This window comes from Sorex fumeus, unplaced genomic scaffold, assembly GCF_029834395.1.
Source record: "Sorex fumeus unplaced genomic scaffold, SorFum_2.1 ptg000231l, whole genome shotgun sequence".
In the NCBI taxonomy this organism is placed as follows: domain Eukaryota; kingdom Metazoa; phylum Chordata; class Mammalia; order Eulipotyphla; family Soricidae; genus Sorex; species Sorex fumeus.
Genome location: NW_026606288.1, coordinates 381,890 through 399,713, shown reverse-complemented (window position 1 = coordinate 399,713; position 17,824 = coordinate 381,890). Strand labels below are relative to the sequence as shown.

The 17,824-nt window shown below is 45.2% G+C and overlaps 1 protein-coding gene across 1 annotated transcript in view; it reads right to left on the bottom strand.

Moving 5' to 3' along the window:
• Nucleotides 1-17,824, bottom strand: part of ANO2 (anoctamin 2) — a 393,938-nt gene that overhangs the window by 53,218 nt on the left and 322,896 nt on the right. The window contains exons 17-19 of the mRNA XM_056108654.1: nt 8,279-8,390; nt 6,802-6,859; nt 6,515-6,615 (exon numbers count right to left, since the gene is read on the bottom strand). Of these exons, the coding sequence (XP_055964629.1) occupies nt 6,515-6,615; nt 6,802-6,859; nt 8,279-8,390 (271 nt within the window). The remainder of the gene's footprint in view (nt 1-6,514; nt 6,616-6,801; nt 6,860-8,278; nt 8,391-17,824) is intronic.

Sequence of the window (17,824 nt, the reverse complement as noted above, 5' to 3'; positions counted from 1 at the left end):
ACCGGAGGACAGTGCTACAGTGCTACTTTAATAAAAATCTATTAAAAGAGGCCAGAAACACAGCAGATAGGGCACTTGCTTTGCACATGCACAGTCAATCTAGGGTTGACCCCCTGCACCACCTCATTGGGTCCCCTGGGTCAAACCATGAGTGATGCCTGAGCATAGAGCCAAAAGTAAGCTCTGAACACTTCCTAGTGTGATGACGATGAAACAAACAAAAAATTAAACTCTAATCTGACCAGTAAGCTGAGAAATTTATCTCTCCTGTGGAGAAACTTTGAGGTAGGCTCCACAGTGATTCACTAATAAAAAATTAAAAAAAATATATGTAAGAATAGCTCCTTGAACAAAAACCAGTGACCAAAATACAAAGACAGTCTACAGAATGAGAAAGGATATTAGCCCAATACACATCCAACAAGGGGTTGATATCAAGGATATACAAGGTACTGGTTGAACTGCACAAGAAGAAAGCACCCAACCCCATCAAAAAATGGGGCAAGGAAATGAACAGAAGCTTTCATAAAGAAGAAATCTGAATGGCTAAAAGGCACATGAGAAAATGCTTTACATCATTAATCATCAGGGAGATGCAGATCAAAACCACAATGAGATACCATCTCACACCACAGAGACTGGCCCACATCCAAAAGAACAAAAGCAACCGATACTGGCGCGGATGTGGCAAGAAAGGGACCCTCCTTCACTGCTTGTGGGAATGCCGACTGGTCCAACCTTTTTGGAAAACAGTATGAATGATTCTCAAAAAATTAGAATTTGATCTCCCATTTGATCCAGCAATACCACTCCTGGGAATATATCCCAGAGAGGCAAAAAAGTATAGTCGAAGTGACATCTGCACTTGTTTGTTCATTGCAGCACTCCTTACAATAGCCAGAATCTGGAAAAAACCTGAGTGCCCAAGAACAGATGACTGGTTAAAGAAACTTTGGTACATTTACACAATGGAGTACTATGCAGCTGTTAGAAAAGATGAAGTCATGAAATTCACATACAAGTGGTACTACATGGAAAGTATCATGTTAAGCGAAATGAGTCAGAAAGAGCGGGATAGACACAAAAAGATTGCATTCATCTGGGGAACATAAAGCAACAAAATGGGAGACTAACACCCAGGTGTGGCCGAGATTAGTACCAGGAATTTTGCTCCATGACTTGGAGGCCAGCCACACGTGCTAAGGGAAAAGGAAGCTCAGATAGAGAAGAGAGCACCAAATAAAGGGGGTTGGGAGGATCCTCCCAGGGTGGGAGAAGCATGCTGAAAGTAGACTATAGACCAAACATGATTGCCACTCAGTGCCTCTGTTGCAAAACACAGGACCCAAAAGAAGAGAGAGAGAACAAGGGGGAATGCCCTGCCACAGAGGCAGGGTGGGATGGGGGGACGGGGAGGTGGGAGGGATGCTGGAACCCGTGGTGGTGGAGGATGGGCGCTGGTGGAGGGATGGGTATTTGATCATTGTATAATTGAAACCCAAGCACAAAAATTTGTAAGTCTATAACTGTACCTCATGGTGTTTCACTAATAAAAAAAAGAAAAAAACATTTGACCTGGAACTGGAGAGAACAGCTCCTCAGATGGCCTATTCAGAGTCACGCCCTGAACTGGCAACATTTTTAGGATGAAAAGTAACAGCACTCACAGACACAGCTAACTGGATTCTAGATTTGAGGTTTTCAACCTTGTACCCGAGTTCATCTGCAGCTTTTCAAGCTGGTGTGCAAAAAACAGTTATTGACAGTTCGTATGTCATATGCCTGGATCATGTAAGAGTCCTATTATAAACATTGGTGTGTAAATATTCTTATAATAAATAGCATTTTTATTTCTGCCTTTGTGGTCTTCAGTATATTTCTCTAGTTTTCACTAGTTTTCTGGGTCAAAGAGTAGAAAGCCACTCTTCATGAGAACTGATTTATATCCAGGCTGTATCTTTAAATTACCATGCTGGATAGAAATATTCTGAGAATAATTTTCCAGAGAACACAGAGTTAGGCTATTGTAGTACCTGGATTTAAATCCAGATTGGTTAGACCACTAATATCCTCTTCTAGAGAATTAAAGATTGTTGAGTCTAATATTTGGGGGAGAATATTGACTCACACCCAGTGGTTCTGAGGGTTCACTCTCAGAAATATTCAGGAAACGATGTGGTGTCAGGGATTGAACTAGGCTTGGTTGCATGCAAGACAAGTGCCTTAATCTCTCTACTATTTGCCTGGCCCCTGGATCTAAGTTTTATAATTTATACTACTCTGTATCCACTATTTCTTTCCCAACTATGAAAGACCCCTCTTTTGCCTTTTTTCTCACTGATCTCTTAATTCCCAATATGTCCACCTAAAGGAGATTGTCAAGTACTTGACCTGTAGATTGAATGAGCCTAATTTATTGAGCATGAACTATGAGTAAGAGGTGGGGTATGGAATCCTTATAAACACAGCGATTTCATGTGACCAAACTCACTATACAGCTAATAGAACTGTGAAGAACTTTGGAGATAAAAGGCTATTAAGAGACCCCAGGGCTGAATGGAAGAAATTTAACTCTATAGCCCTTAATTTAACTAAATCATTCTGTTCTAAATGTTCTTCTCAGTTGACTAGAAATAAAAAAGAGAGAAGTCTTCAGAAATAGAAAAGTCATCCTTGGAAGCATCCTTGGAGGCCAGTTAGTTACCTTTCGTAGAAGAGGGGTTCATGGGGATGAAGTGAGAGAACCTTAAAATTGATGATGCCAAACTCTTCATCAAGAAAGAGCTGAGAACTGTGACGCACAGGGAGTGACTTGTCCTCAGCCTTACAAGTTGTCACGCAATTGCCATCAATTAGAATGTGGCCTATTAAACACACATCAAACATACACAAGAAAATTTAGCCCTCAAGGCAAAGAGCCATGTGTGGGTTTCATCTGTTGCCGAGCTGATGAAGCTGATGGGTGGGGAACATGCCAACACACTGTCCAAACATATGCCAGTGTGTGCGAATCACTCATGCTCTAGGAAAGGCTCCTGGGTTCAGAGCAAATGCATGAAGTGGCACAGCAGATGTCCAGGGATGAAAAGATGGGCATCTCATGCCCACAAGCTGTATACAATCCCATCCAGAACAAAATAACAACGTTCTGGAAGGACAGGTGTCTTCCCAGATGTCTGAAGGGGGATGGAGACTCGCCTTTGTAGCAGTGGGGGGCTGATCTCATTGCTTCAAAGGGACCAGATGTGACTCTACTGCATCTTGTATGGGTCTGTATATTTGCTGGATGTGTGTCCATAACAAATGTGGTCTTTTTCTGAGATGGCAAGTTGGAGGTGGTAACCTAGAGAACAGGGACCATGTGTCTTGCCAGCTTTGCTTGATTACTATCATGGAGTGACTTTCAATCAGAAAGCTGGGCTGGGGTGCACAGTTCCCGATGGCTGCAGCTCTTGAGACTGATGATTTCCTGATGAGTGATTGGAGGTTGGCTAAGCAGAGGGGACACATGATGCCCAAACAACATCCTCATGATCCCCCTCTGCGAGAAATTGGTGCCCAAGAGTCACTGGAGGTTGGCCATGTGGTGATGGTGGGGGAACAAAATCACCTTAAAAACTGGTCCTCATTAAAGGCTAAAACCATTCTGAGAATGGGGGTAGCAACTTGTTCTGAGGGAATGTTGAGAATTCTCATTCCTTGAAGAAGGACACAATTAAAATGGGTTTTGTTTTTATTTTTAAATTTTTGTGGGGTTTTTGTTTGTTTGTTTACTTGTTTTTTTTCTTTTTGGGTCACACCCGGTGCTCAGGGTACCATATGGGATGCTGGGACTCAAACCTGGGTTGGCTGTGTGCAAGGCAAATTCCCTATCCACTGTGCTATCGCTCCAGCCCCAGTTTTTGTTTTCTGAAGGAGATAAAAGGTTAGCTTTCTCTAGGAACTTTTTGACAGCTATGGACCCCAGTAAAAGCACTGACTCTGGGGTAGTTTTTCATGAAAAAAGGAATTGATCATATCTGCTGTAATGGTTCAGATCCACTCAAGGAATCTTGGATACAGTGACCTTAAAACAGCTTAAGGGGATTCTGGGCTCTTGGTTGACTTTGATTTTTGACTTGAATGCCCGTGACTTTAGTCAGGATATTGCTCTGGGTCTTACCATCTCCATCTCCATCTCCATATGTAGAACAACTTGTGTCAGGAGGATTTTTAATAAGACCTAGCCTGTCTTTTCCTTATCATAAAAGATATCCACACCCAAGAGAAATTGTTTCCTTAAACAAAATAACAGCAGACCATCTTATCACCAATGATGGTAGCAGCCTTCTTCTGAGACATACAAGACAAACATCTTTTCTCGTGAAGATTTCTTTGCTTCAAAATTTCTGACCTTGACATTTGCACCATAAAGAGAACACCCAGGGGGATGGAGTGATAGCACTGCAGGTAGGATGCTTGCCTTGCATGGGGCCAACCCAGTTAGTTTCCCAGCATCCCATATGATCCCCCAAGCACCACCAGGAGAGATTCCTGAGTGCAGACTCAGGAGTAATCCCTGAGCATTGTTTGGTGTGACCCAAAAAGGAATAAAAAAAGAAGACAACACCCAGGCATGGGTAGCTTATTTTACTTGCCCCAACTTAAAAAAAAATCAAAGCAAAGAAGACGAAAGCAACTTCATACGTATTTTTCTTCCACAATCTCATGCATCCATTAAAAGGGGGAAGAGGTATTAGAGAAGCTAGTTTTAAAACAGAGTGTGTGCACTCTAAAATTGTTGCGTTTGGGTCATCACTCCCAGTGTGATTGTATTAGAAGGTAAGGCCTTTGGGAGGTAGTTGGGTTTAGATGAGGTCATAAAGTAAGGTCACTTGAGAGAGATTAGTACCTTTATGTAAGAGAATGAGACCCAGAACTCTCTCCTCCGAGGGCACAGAAAGAGGTCACATAAGTTTAGTACAAAATGCCAGCTTCTTGCAAGCCAGGAAGAGAGACCTCATAAAGAAGTGAATTTGCTTTGACCTGCACTTCAAAGCCTCCAGAACTATGACATGGCAATGACTGGTCTGAGTTATTCAGTCAAAAATGGAATTTTGTTATAACAACCCAAGCCAGTGAAGGCAACTGATTAAACTCAGACTGTACTTTCTGTGGATACAATAGACACCTTTTGCATAATTTGGTGAACAATTCTCATCCTTAACATCTGAACATTATGAACCCAAGAAATGGAAGAGGCAGTGGTATTTCTGTAGTGGCTATCTCTTTTAATGGCAATTCTGTTAGCCACGGATTAGTTTTAAGTTTCTTTGCTGGTTAAATAGAGCAGAGTACATTCCAGTGTCTGCATCTAAGAACAATGGCAAATAATATGAAAAAATATAGCTGGGAGAGGGAAAACAGACATGTTTCTTTACTAAAGAACTTGTCAGATCAGAGCACTAAGTATAAAGTGTGAAGAAAATCTCCAAGAAGGACACATAGTGTGGAAGTATCTTCACTTTGCACTATGAGGACTCTCTGATAATTGCACCCCAGTAAGTTTCATCTTGTAAGGGGGTTGCAAAGAACCCAGGGCCTGTCTACATTTTTTGTTCTGTTGTGTTAAATAGAATTGGTCTACCCTGCAAAAGCAATTACTCATCATCTCTGCTGTTCCCAGGTTCTGTGCTCCGGTCTGGCTAAACTTTTGCCCCCAAATAGAAGACTCTTTATCAACAACAAAACCACAAAAGTAAAAGACAGAGAAGGCTCCATTTTCCTTTGCTTGAAAGGCAGGTTTTCCACTTGCTGCATCCCCTACTTTTCAGGGCTATTAATACAGTCTTGTAAATCTACAACTGTACCTCATGTCGTTTCACTAATAAAAAAGAAAAAAAAAATACAGTCTTAAAGGGGACCAGGCATCCAACTAACTGAAAGTCATGCTAAAGGTCCAAAGCCTGTGAGTCAGTCTGTATGTCCATAACATTCTCAATGCAAAAATTAATATTAAAAGTTGCTTCTACGAAATTTGTCTACGTGGGAAGGGAGAGTAATGAACATGGAACTCTATCTGTGCTTCACCAAGCCATTAATCCTTCCTTTTTAAAGATCACGTATTTTGCAATTCCTTAGAAAATAATACATCTTAAATTGTCATCTCCATCTATCACACTAAATGTCTTTGGCTTTTTCACAAAAAAGGACAGAGAGCGCTAAAAATATTGAACACTTTTATGTCAAGATAGCAGATTCCTTATTCTGCCATTTACTGGTTTTGCTTACTCAATCAAGTGCTTCATCTCTCTGAGCTTCAAACATCCCAAATCAGATAGGTGAATAAGACTTGTGGAAGGGATCGTGTCTTCGGGTACAGAGGCTATTCATATAGCCATAACAGGGCTATTGATATAGCCATTAGGGGACAGGGCATCCTACTAACTGAAAGTCATGCTAAAGAAAACTCTGATAAAACATCTGCCATAACTGGGCTGGACCCACAGCAGAGAGCACAGAATCCATTACATACGGGACTCCAATCTCAAAGATGTTGTTCTGGATCAACTGCTTCCCCAACATGATGATGCTGAGCTGGATACACAGCTCCATGAGGCAGCCTCCTGGAGCACACTGTGGTGAAGAGAGAAAGGAAGACAAAGAAAGGAGCTATTAGACCATGTGGAGCTCAGGGAAACGAGGGTGGGAATGAAGCCATGCTATTAGGAGGATAAGGTTCACGTTGACATTGAAGGATTGAGGAGGGTGGTTGCCCCTACGTATCAGTTGCATCATCTGAAACAAAAATGCAACACTTGCCTCTTCCATACGATATCCATCGAACACATACACGTAGCTTCCAGGTCTACCCACAAACCTGAAAATCAAGAAACATGGGAAGTTAGACTGAGAAAAAGTCAAGGCTGTTGGAAAGCTTGCTTTCGGAGTAGAAAAGTCACTGTCAAAGCCCTCCTTGAGGGTTCTGCACAGGATGGGTGCTGTCACAGAGAGAGGAGTTTATGCCATGTCATTGGCTACCAAGCACCTCTTATATCTAGGGATCATCTCTTAACCACATATACTCTAGGGAGAGAGGGATGATGCTGAATCTGATGTAGGGATAGGAAGGTGGTAATAGTGTGTGTGTGTGTGTGTGTGTGTGTGTGTGTGTGTGTGTGTGTGTGTGTAACTTCTAAACACAATAAATTTTGGCTAAGAGTGATAGCACAGTGGTAGGGTGTTTGCCTTGCACGCAGCCAACATGGCCGACCCGAGTTCGATTCCCCCGTCCCTCTCGGAGAGCCCGGCAAGCTACCAAGAGTATCTCGCCCGCATGGCAGAGCCTGGCAAGCTACCCCTGATGTATTTGATATGCCAAACACAGTAACAACAAAGTCTCCAATGGAGACGTTACTTGGCCCGCTCGAGCAAATAGATGAACAACGGGAGGACAGGGACAGGGACAGGGACCATCTGTGCACCATCCTTAAATAGAACTGAGTTCTGATTGGTGAGATCTCTTTTTTCAGGCATTGTGGGGTAAGATTAACTAACATTGCAAGTGTAGATTCCTGTGATCAGAAAACAAAACTCTAGACTCCTTACTGGAAATATTCAAGGTAATGGAAGAAGTCTACCTCCTTCCTCTATGACCACCCTCTGGTCTGTTTTATGGGAAAATAAGATCAGTTAGATAAAGGAAGCATAGAGGTCAAATTCAATCATGGAATCAGGCAGAATAATTCCACTTAGTTTGAATGTCATGCCCTATTCTACCTTGAAATTTACTTGTTTAGTGAAGATTCAACTCAGCATAAATTACTTAAAAAAAACTGAATCAACTTCAGCACAAGGTCTGAGAAAGCAGTGTTTCTTGGGTCCTGAAATGCTGGGGTCACTCTATCAATGATCAGGGATCTCCAGGGTTATCCTCAATGATGCTCAGGAGGTAGAATGATGTGGTATGGGGGTAGAATATCATGCCATATTATGGCAAGACCTAAGAATCACTGGAATTACCTTCTGCCTCATCCTTACCATTTGGAGAAAAAAATTCTTTCATGACTTACCCTTCAGATCCCAGAACTGTCTCTACTGTCGCTACAGTTTCTCTATTTGTCATTGCCTGAAGATATGAGCCCAAAACTAAGTTCTAAACCCACTTCTTCAATGTCAGGGGCAGGAGAAGGGTGGAAATGGTGATGATATAAACTCACCATGAGTACAGGATGGCTTTATTGGAAGACCCAGTTTTAGTAACAAATTGCCCTGCCACACGGGATACCACCAGACTTACCTTCCCTTGAAAAAAGCCACATAGAAGATGGGAGAATAGGCATTGACAAACTTCAGCAAAAAAGCTTTGAGTATCAGGCGCTCTTCAAAAGTCTGTTCTGTTTTGGGAACCTCTGAGAGAGAAAAGAAAAGCTATTAAGACTAAGAGAACAAGAGAGATTTCTCACTTCTCCAGACCTTGTTTCTGGGGGAGTTTCCCAATCAATGTCCAACAGACTCGGGGATCTCTCCCAGTGATTCCCTGTCAACTTGGTTGTTTGGATAAAGTCTAGGGCCTGAAGACACAGAGCTTATCAGGTCCCAGTATCCTCTGGGATCATCTGCGGTGCTCAGGAGCCTTTCCGGCTATACCAGATGGTGACTGGGGAGATATGGCATATGGTGGTGGAGCATACTTTCATGAACTGTCTAAATACTGAACTACCTGTTTGACCCCCTCTTCAGAATTTTTACCCTGTGACAGGAGCCACTGTCTCTCAGATGATACTCAGAGTAGCAGTCAAGAGTCCCAAATTTCTGGAACATTAGAACGGAATTCTTCTGGGAAATCCCAAATGGCTTACCATGTCATTAGAGAAGGGACACATGATTATGCATTTTCTTCTACCTCTTGTGTCTTATTCACTCAAGTCACAGTTTCATAACACACACCTCAAGGCAAAGCCTCAGCAGGCAGAACTTCTGCCTACCACCCTTATTCTGGGCAAGGGGAATTCAGCTTTTTGTTGATTCCTGCCACTTACACAATATTTTACATGAAGGTTCCTGACCTCCATAACCCACAAATCAGAGCCAACCACTGAACCTAAATCGTGAAACAACAAACACATGTTTGGGGCCCCATAACATTCTTCTTCTTCTTCTCTCTCCTCTATCTCTCTATTTTTAAGAGGAAAATACACATGTGTATGTTCATTCCACAGGCTTAGTCAGGCTGGGTTCACTTGCTCCAATTATGAAAACTCATTTGAGAAGTGAAACAAACACAGTTTAAGTCCAATATCTCAAACTCAGGGATGAGACTCCAGTGTGTTCTATTTGGTCCACAGAAAGGAGTCAGTGGATATTCCCAAAAGCATCTGGGAGATACAGAGCATAAAGCTCACCTGTGCCTTCAGAAAAATCAAGACCCATGGGATGTTCTGTGGGTCACCCATTAGAATGTTTGGGGGGACTCCATAGACCAAGACAAAGATAGCAGGGGACGAGGGCAGAAGGCAAGCACAAAGAAACTTGTGCCCTTCTAAGTATAACCTGGAAATGAGCTGAGCTCAGTGACAAATGCCAGGTTCAAGCTAGCCAGCGAGTTGTAAGTGCAAGGGAGACTGGCAAGTTTCTGACCTGACATGAGAATCTTTGTAGGAATCCCTGGAAAATTAGACACAAAATCTGTTCCCTTGTCTGTAACGTTCTCCACTAGTCTATCTCCTTGTATGCATATCTTTAGCATCCTTCAACAGCCAGACCAAATGTTACACCCAATCTCCATCCCAAAGCCTTTCCAGATGCCTTCAGCCAGTAGCAATCTTTTTCTGTTTTCCATGACATTTTAAAAAATGCATTAACTACCTGCATCCATGCCTTTGGGAAGGTTTATTAACAGGAGCTTTCATTGTTAGCATCTCAGTTTGGGTTGAACTCTAAGTCAATGATTTGCAAATAGTTTATTTGGCTGGAGCAATAGCATAGTGGGTAGGGTGTTGTGTCTTGGCTCACAGGGCATCCCCAGGCATGTGGCCGACCCTGGTTCGAGTCCTCTGTCCCTCTCGGAGAGCCTGGTAAAGCTACCAAGAGAATCCCGCCTGCACGGCAGAGCCTGGAAAGCTCCCTGTGGCATATTCGATACGCCAAAAACAGTAACAACAAATCTCACAACGAAGACATTACTGGCGTCCGCTTGAGCAAATCTATGAACAATGGGATGACAATGCTACAGTGCTTATTTGGGAGGTGCTGGTAAGAAAGTTGGTGTGGGGTGGTACGGAGAAGGAGAGTTATAAGGAAGGAGGCTTGAAATAGTCTCTCTCTGGGGAGAGATAGAGACAGGGAGGAAAAAACGAAGAGGAGGAATTAAGGAGAAGGGGAGGGAAAATTGAAGGGAAGGAGGGAGGGAGGCAGAGGGAGGAGGAAGGGAAATTTTTCAATAGGAATTTAAGTCACTGCCCAGTGGGCCTAAGGCAGCCAACTCCACAGTAACTTAGCCACATTTTGTCTCTCACATAAACATTTTGGGGGGATAAGAAAACTGAAACTGTCATCAACTGAAAAAAAATCATAGTAATCAGGTCTGAGCACCTGAAAATTTGGAAAACTTAGCCTTGTAATTGTGGCTGGAGGGGGATTTGGGGTGACAGATGGAGAGGCACGTGCCAATGGTTTTTGGTTCTAATCTCTGTTGGAATCTTCTGGACTCAGATCCCTCCATCCTGACAGGAATTTCCTCCAAGTTCCCTGGAAGAAGGATGTGCTACTCTTACAGCCCTGCTCCAACTAGAAGCCAGTGGCCCCCTTCCTCTAGACTGATAAATCACGGGCCTCGTTATTATTTATTAGTTTCCGTTTTCTCAACAGCCTGTGCGGGTGCTTTCAGGGCCACAAGCCACTGTAAATAATGGGCATTTCCAATAAACAATCCAAATCTGCTTGATGGGCCACTAAATCAGTGGGTGTCCCAACCTCAGAGCAGCTCTGTGGCCTTCTTGTGTGCTATGCAGTGGCTTCAGTGAAAGGAGGGCCTCAGGGAACACCTCACATGATGAGAGGATATGGGGGTACTGGGTCCTGAGAGTAAGGGGTATGGGGCCCTGAGCTCCAGATGGGTTTCTGGGCCTCTTTCTACAGTCCCACAATGAGACTTGGTTGTCTGTGAAAAATGGAACAGGTTTCCCAGCATCTACCTGGGCAGGAATCATGTCCCCTTCAGAATAAGTGGGGTCACCATGCACCCAGGCCCCCGGGTAGGATCCTCTGCTGGACACAGAGCTTAGAGATCATCTTAACCTGAGACCCAGAAGAATCTGTGCCCTACCCTCTACTTCCTAAAACTCCCAGTAGAGTTGAGACGTGAGATGCTTCCTGGTTGTGAAGGAGGAGAGTCTGCACAGAGTGTGAGGTAATCAGGAGGCAACAACCGGACAACCCATTCCTGGGCTTCTAGGCTCCTCCTCTCTCACCTCCCCAGGGCTGACCAGAGGTGACCTGGGCGTTCTCAGAAGCTCTGAGGATTGGAGCAAATTTCCAACAGAGTTGTCTCTTTTTCTCCCTCTGTCTCTGTCTCTGTCTTTCTCTGTCTTTTCTGTCTTCTGTCATATATCTGTCTTTCTGTCTTCTCTCTCTCTCTCTCTCTCTCTCTCTCTCTCTCTCTCTCTCTCTCTCTCTCTCTCTCTTTTCTGTCCTGCCTGTCTCTCTGTTTCTGTCTTTCTGTTTTCTCTCTTTGCCTGTCTGTCTCTCTCTGTCTCTCTCTGTCACTCTGTCTCTGTCTTTCTTACCTCTCTCTCTCTCTCTGTCCTTTATCTGTCTGTCTCTCTGTCTGTCTATCTGTCTGTCTGTCTGTCTCTCTCTGTCCTTTATCTCTCTCTCTCTCTCTGTCCTTTATCTCTCTCTCTCTCTCTCTCTCTCTCTCTCTCTCTCTCTCTCTCTCTCTGTCTTTCTCTCTGTGACCAAGGCTGGGTAAGGAAATACAATTTCTGTTCAAAGCCCTGACCTACCCACCCTCCTTTCTTCTAAGGGTTAAATCGCCAATGCCTCTGTCATGAAAAAATATGAGTACAAATGACCCAGCTGTAAAGTGCCTTGGAAAATAATTAGCCTGAAAGCCCAAGTTAGTCCCCAGGGGCCAGCGGAGACCAGGAGTCCCCAGAGGGCCTTTCTAATCATATGGAAACCGTGTGGTCGGTGGCAGGATCTGGCTGTGGGGAAAGCAGCTCCTCCTTCCAGCCAGTGTCTTCCCAGCCACCCAGCTGGGAGAAACAGACCGTCGGGGATCCGCGAGCAAAATGAGGAAGACGCTGGGCTCTCTGGGTCTAAGGTACTTTCTCTCCCAGACTGGCCCTAGAAGCATCTAGAAGCTTCTAGAAGCATCTAGAAGGTCAGGAGGATCAACCTTGGGACCACTCTGGCTGCGGGACAGAGGCTGGAAGCTCATGCCTGGCCCAAACCGAGCACAGGCGCCTGCTCCGGCAGGCACTTGCCCCAGGCAGACCAAGCTTCCCCCCTGCAACGCACCCCCCCTACACACACCAGTAGCATGTTTCTGACAGCGCAGCCATCTGGACTTCCCTACATGCATGTGTGTGTGCGTGCATGTGTGAACGTGTGCTCATATTTGTGCATGTCCACATGCTTAAGGGACAGAGTGGAGACTGGTAAAGTTGTGGCCTGTACAGGGCATTTTCCTCAAAGCAGCCACTTAGCATGGGCAGGGGGTGGATTTGGTGGTGAGTGGGGGGTGGGGGTGAGTTAGTGCCTTGCCTAAGGGGGCCAGAAGCCAATAGCCTTGTAAGCGCCCAGGACACCTCCCTACCAAGTAGGAAATTGATGGTGTGATCCTAGAAAAAGGGATGAGAGAGACAAACCTTAAAACGTTATCTGGGGCATCAAGAGGACATCCTGACATCCCATCTTTCATGTTTTGTTTTGTTTCTGTTTGGGGGCCACACCCTGCAATGCTCAGGGGCTACTCCTGGTTTTGCACGCAGGAATCGCTCCTGGCGGTGCTCTAGGAAACCAACCATACAGGATGCCAGAGATCATGCCCTGGTCTGTTGCGTGCAAAGCAACCAAGCGTCTTACCTACTGTACTATCTCTCTGGACCCAAGGTGGATGGTGGTAATCTGATTTTGAGAGCTAGAACAGAGGGTAGGGTTCTTGCCTTGCATTGCAACTCATCTTGGTTCAATCTTTTGCACCACTTGTGATCCCCTGTGCACCTCTAGGAATGATGCATGAGCACAAAGTTAAGAGTAGCCCTTGAGTGCTATCTGGTGTGACCCCTAAAGTCCCAAATAAAAATATAAGACCAACTATGAAGAAAACAGCCTGAGAGACAGGGTCAGGAGGAGAGAGAGAGAGAGAGAGAGAGAGAGAGAGAGAGAGAGAGAGAGAGAAATATGGAGAGAGAACTACTGTGCCATTTGCTCATCATGGAAACTTCCTGTCCCACATCTATCCTATACCTGGTACTGGAGGCACTGACAAGATCCCCCCTCTTGACTGAAAGACCAGACCTATGGGGACTTTCTTCATGGCACTGAGTAGCAGGGAGAGAGTGGGCAGGTGTACCCAGGTACTTCCGGCTGAGATACCCAAGACAGAGGACCTCATTGCCCCCCTTTAGTACCTAATCTGGAAGTCAGCTCCCCTGTGAGCAGGAATGGAGAAACTTCACCCAGTCCCTCCCTTCCTGGTGCCCAGAGGAAGACATCCCATAGGAATGCATTCAACTTTCCTTCCATTTTTTTTCTATTCCTTTTCCTTTTTGCACATTTAAAAAAAAAAGCAGGGCTGCATTTATTTTCTCACTGGGATTAGTAAAGGATCCAAATGGTAAGTGTATTTTGCAATAGCTACCAACATGATCATATTCACCTTCAATCCTGTTTGTTTTTAACAAATTTCTCTTGAGTTAGGCACAGGACATGGGCCCTGTGAGCCCAGTGATGGCCCTCAGCTCCTTGCTGCAAAGCTACAAGCTGGAAAAGGGAAGACAGACAAGTCAGGCCACATTGGAGCTCAATGAGCACTAGAGGAATCTGTGACCGGGTGAGGAGAGGAGTGAGACTGAGGGCCCAGGAAAACCTCAGAGAAAGTAGACCTGAGCTGAGATCTGCAGGGTAAGCAGGACCGTCAGGGTACTGGGAAGAGTTCAGAGATGGCATCAGCTGAGGAACATCAGGGAAAGAGCTGAGATGTACAAGGACAGGGATGTCCTGAGACACAGCACCCTGAGCAAGGAGGAACTGGGGACCTTGAATTGGGGAGGAAGGTGAGCAGTTAGTGGAACTGCAGGCTTTGGGAAGAACCCTCTATTTCACTGCAAGCATGCTAGCTGAGCTAAGCAGGGAAGAAGCAGCATGAGAGTTTATCTTAAAAAGTTATCAGAGAAAATTGTGTGAAAGTCATAGGGAGAAACAGAAAGACACATTAACAGTGAGTATCCAGGTAAGAGATGACCAATCTTAGGATAGAACTTGTGACTGGGGATCATATCTGGGATATGAATGAAGGTGGATATAAAATAGTCTATATTCTGGGGGTAAAGAGAGAGATGGGGGAGAGAGAAAGAGAAGAAAGAGAGGAAAGGCAGATAGAAGAGAGAGAGGAGAGACAGAAAGGGAAGAAGGGAAAGAAAGGAGAAAGAAGGGGGGAGGTGTAGAGGGGAGGAAAGGAAAGAGAAGAGAAGGGAAAGGAAGGGGATGGAAGGGAAGGGAAGGGAAGGGAAGGGAAGGGAAGGGAAGGGAAGGGAAGGGAAGGGAAGGGAAGGGAAGGGAAGGGAAGGGGAGGGGAGGGGAGGGGAGGGGAGGGGAGGGGGGGGAGGGGAGGGGAGGGGAGGGAAGAGGACAGGAGGAGCGGGGAGGGGAGGGATGGAGAGGGAAGGCAGGACAGGACAAGAGAGACAGAGAAGAGAGAGACGGGTAAAGGACAAAGAGAAATAGAGAAATAGAGGAGAAAAATAAAAAGATGAGAAAGAAACACAGAAGAGAGAAAAGATAGATATATAGATAGGTAGAGGATAGATAATATAGATAGATTAGATAGATAGATAGATAGATAGATAGATAGATAGATAGATAGATAGATACCCAGGAATGCTTGGCTTTGGGTGTGATTTGTGGCTGGCACATCATTTCCTGAGGTGAATAATAAATCACAAATCTGCAGGGCAATGAAAAGTCAAAGTCAAAGTTGGACACAGAAGACCTTGGATGTCCCAGGCCCTGCGTCAAGGAGGATTGCATAGGCAGGAGCTGAACAGCATCAGTCAGAGCCAGCTCGGAGGAACCAGAACTCTACACTAGAGTGACCTCCACGTGGAGGATAGACGGGGAATTTCCTGAGTTCTTCCTTCCTCTAGTCTCTGGGTTCCATGTCACGGCCAGGAGACTGTGGTTGAAGCAACAAGGGGGCAATGGGCTTATGTCATAAGGGCTTTCTCTGGCAGAAGCTCAAGGAAGTGCTATTCCTGACCCTCATCTTCCTCATTCCTTCAGCCTTGGCTGTGAGTTGTCCACAAGTGAGTGGAAGAGAAGATGGAGAATGCTAGGCAGAGCATTACTTTTCTCTTATTCTTTTCGTTTGTTTGCAGGCTGGGCTGGAGTGATAGCACAGCGGTAGGTCATTTGCCTTGCACACAGCCAGCCTGGCCGAGCCGGGTTCGATTCCTCCGCCCCTCTCGGAGAGCCCGGCAAGCTACCGAGAGTATCCCGTCCGCATGGCAAAGCCTGGCAAGCTACCCGTGACGTGTTCAATATGCCAAACACAGTAACAACAAGTCTCAAAATGGAGAGGTTACTGGGCAGGCTTGAGCAAAATCGATGAATAATGGGAGTACAGTGTTTGCAGGCCATGCCTCGAGGTTCCCCTTGGTCTGTGCTTGGGAGACCATATAGGGTGTCGGGCATTGAGAGCAGGTTGTCTGCGTGCAAGGCAAGCACCTAACCTGCTGTACTATCCTTCTGTGTTCTGCTCTTATTCTTATAGAACCGCAAGGAGCTTTGTGAAATAGTGAACTTGAACACCTGCTGCCTCTTCTTTAGTGATTGAGACACTACTCCCTAAACTTCTCTGAAAGAACCTCTGACCAGGTCAGAGATGAGCACCTCACCTTGCCATGGTGAGGGTCCCAGTCCTGAAGAAGATGGACTAGCTACAGTGTGTGAATGTTTACCATGATAAGACACAGGCCTATGTGGGGGAGGGAGATATCAAGAAGAAGAAGGGAGTTCCAGTTTTAATGCTCTTGGTGGATGATGCCCTGGACTGGGATATAGGAGTCAGGAAAGGGAGCGACCATGAGATTTGCAGCCCCTTCCCTAAGCTGGGTATTGTCCCTCCACCCCCAGCAGAGCACGGTTTGCGATCTAGGACATGTGGCAGGGACAGGTTGGCTCCTCTAGGCCAGTGTCCAGCCTTCTGTCAGGTAGAGCAGAGCCATAACCAAGGGCAAGCTGTGGATCCATGAGATGCTAAAGGGATGAAGATTGGGATGACTCTAGAGGACTCATTATTTAAGGGGCTATTAAAGCCTTTGTTTAAGTCAAGATCCCAGTAGGAAACAGAATCAAACAGGTCAAAGGACAGCGGACTCTCCAGAAGACTTAAAGCAGTGAGGGAACAGTGGAGCCCAGGACAGAAGCCAAGAGAGGCCTCGTCCTGCAGATGAACTGATGATGAAAGAAGCAAGGGTGCCAGAGATGCGGAAGAAGCAGAGGGAAGATCCCCCACTCTCCCTTCTTCCGCCTTCTCAATTCTATCACTGCTTCCTGTTGGCCAAACCTCTAGAAGACAGAGTGGGGATAGATGGATGGATAGATAGATAGATAGATAGATAGATAGATAGATAGATAGATAGATTCTGGCCCCAGGGGCTAGACAATGGTGAAGGGATATGGCCAGTGAGAATGACCACCATTGTATCACTTCTATACGGTGTATATCTTTGGGTCCTTGGAAAATTCAAAGCAAAGGATCGGAGTACACTGAACTACTTGTGACTAGAGTTGAATAACTGGAAAAAATGAGAGAAACGTGCTCATGGTTACAGCTCAAGTCTGAGAAGGAATTATTACACGTTAGAGTCAACTATTACAAGTAGCTGTATTACTAATAATAGTTGGAATAGCTGGAATAAATTGTTCAACCAAGTTGGGCTTTAACCACAATCACGTCTTTTTGATTATTAATAACAGCCTCCCACCAACCTCTCTTCCTCCTAGACACTTAGAATTCTTGGAGCCAACATCACCGAGGGGGGCCCTCAGACAATGGTCGAATCCACTCTGGCCACACCCTTTGCCTGGTTTTCCAGATGGGACAGGCAGGAGGTGCTTCCTCCCCAAATGCCCAGACCACCCAGGGAGCCAGAAGCCACTTGTCAGAGCAGGGAAACAGTTCCAGAGACCCGACTCTTGGACCAGGTTTCAAATGACCAGCACAGAGGTCTTCTCTGAAAGGCAGAGACCCCAGCCCAGACCACACACATCCCCCCACATCTAAACACATCCACACGTGTCTGCATGCATCCATACAAATGTGCACACATCCACAGATATCCATATTATTAACGCATTTTACACATATCTTCATGTCTCACAAATTTCCATACATATCTGCATATCTCCACATACATCAATACATCTTTCCCTGAATCCTTGCCTATCCATGTCTCTACATACCTCCCACACATATCTACACGTGTCCACACACTTCCCCACATAGTCTTGTATCCATACGCATATTAATTCACAGCCACATGCCCTTACATACATCCATGCATACCCGTGTCTCCACACACAACCACATACATATCTAAACATACACATGTATCTA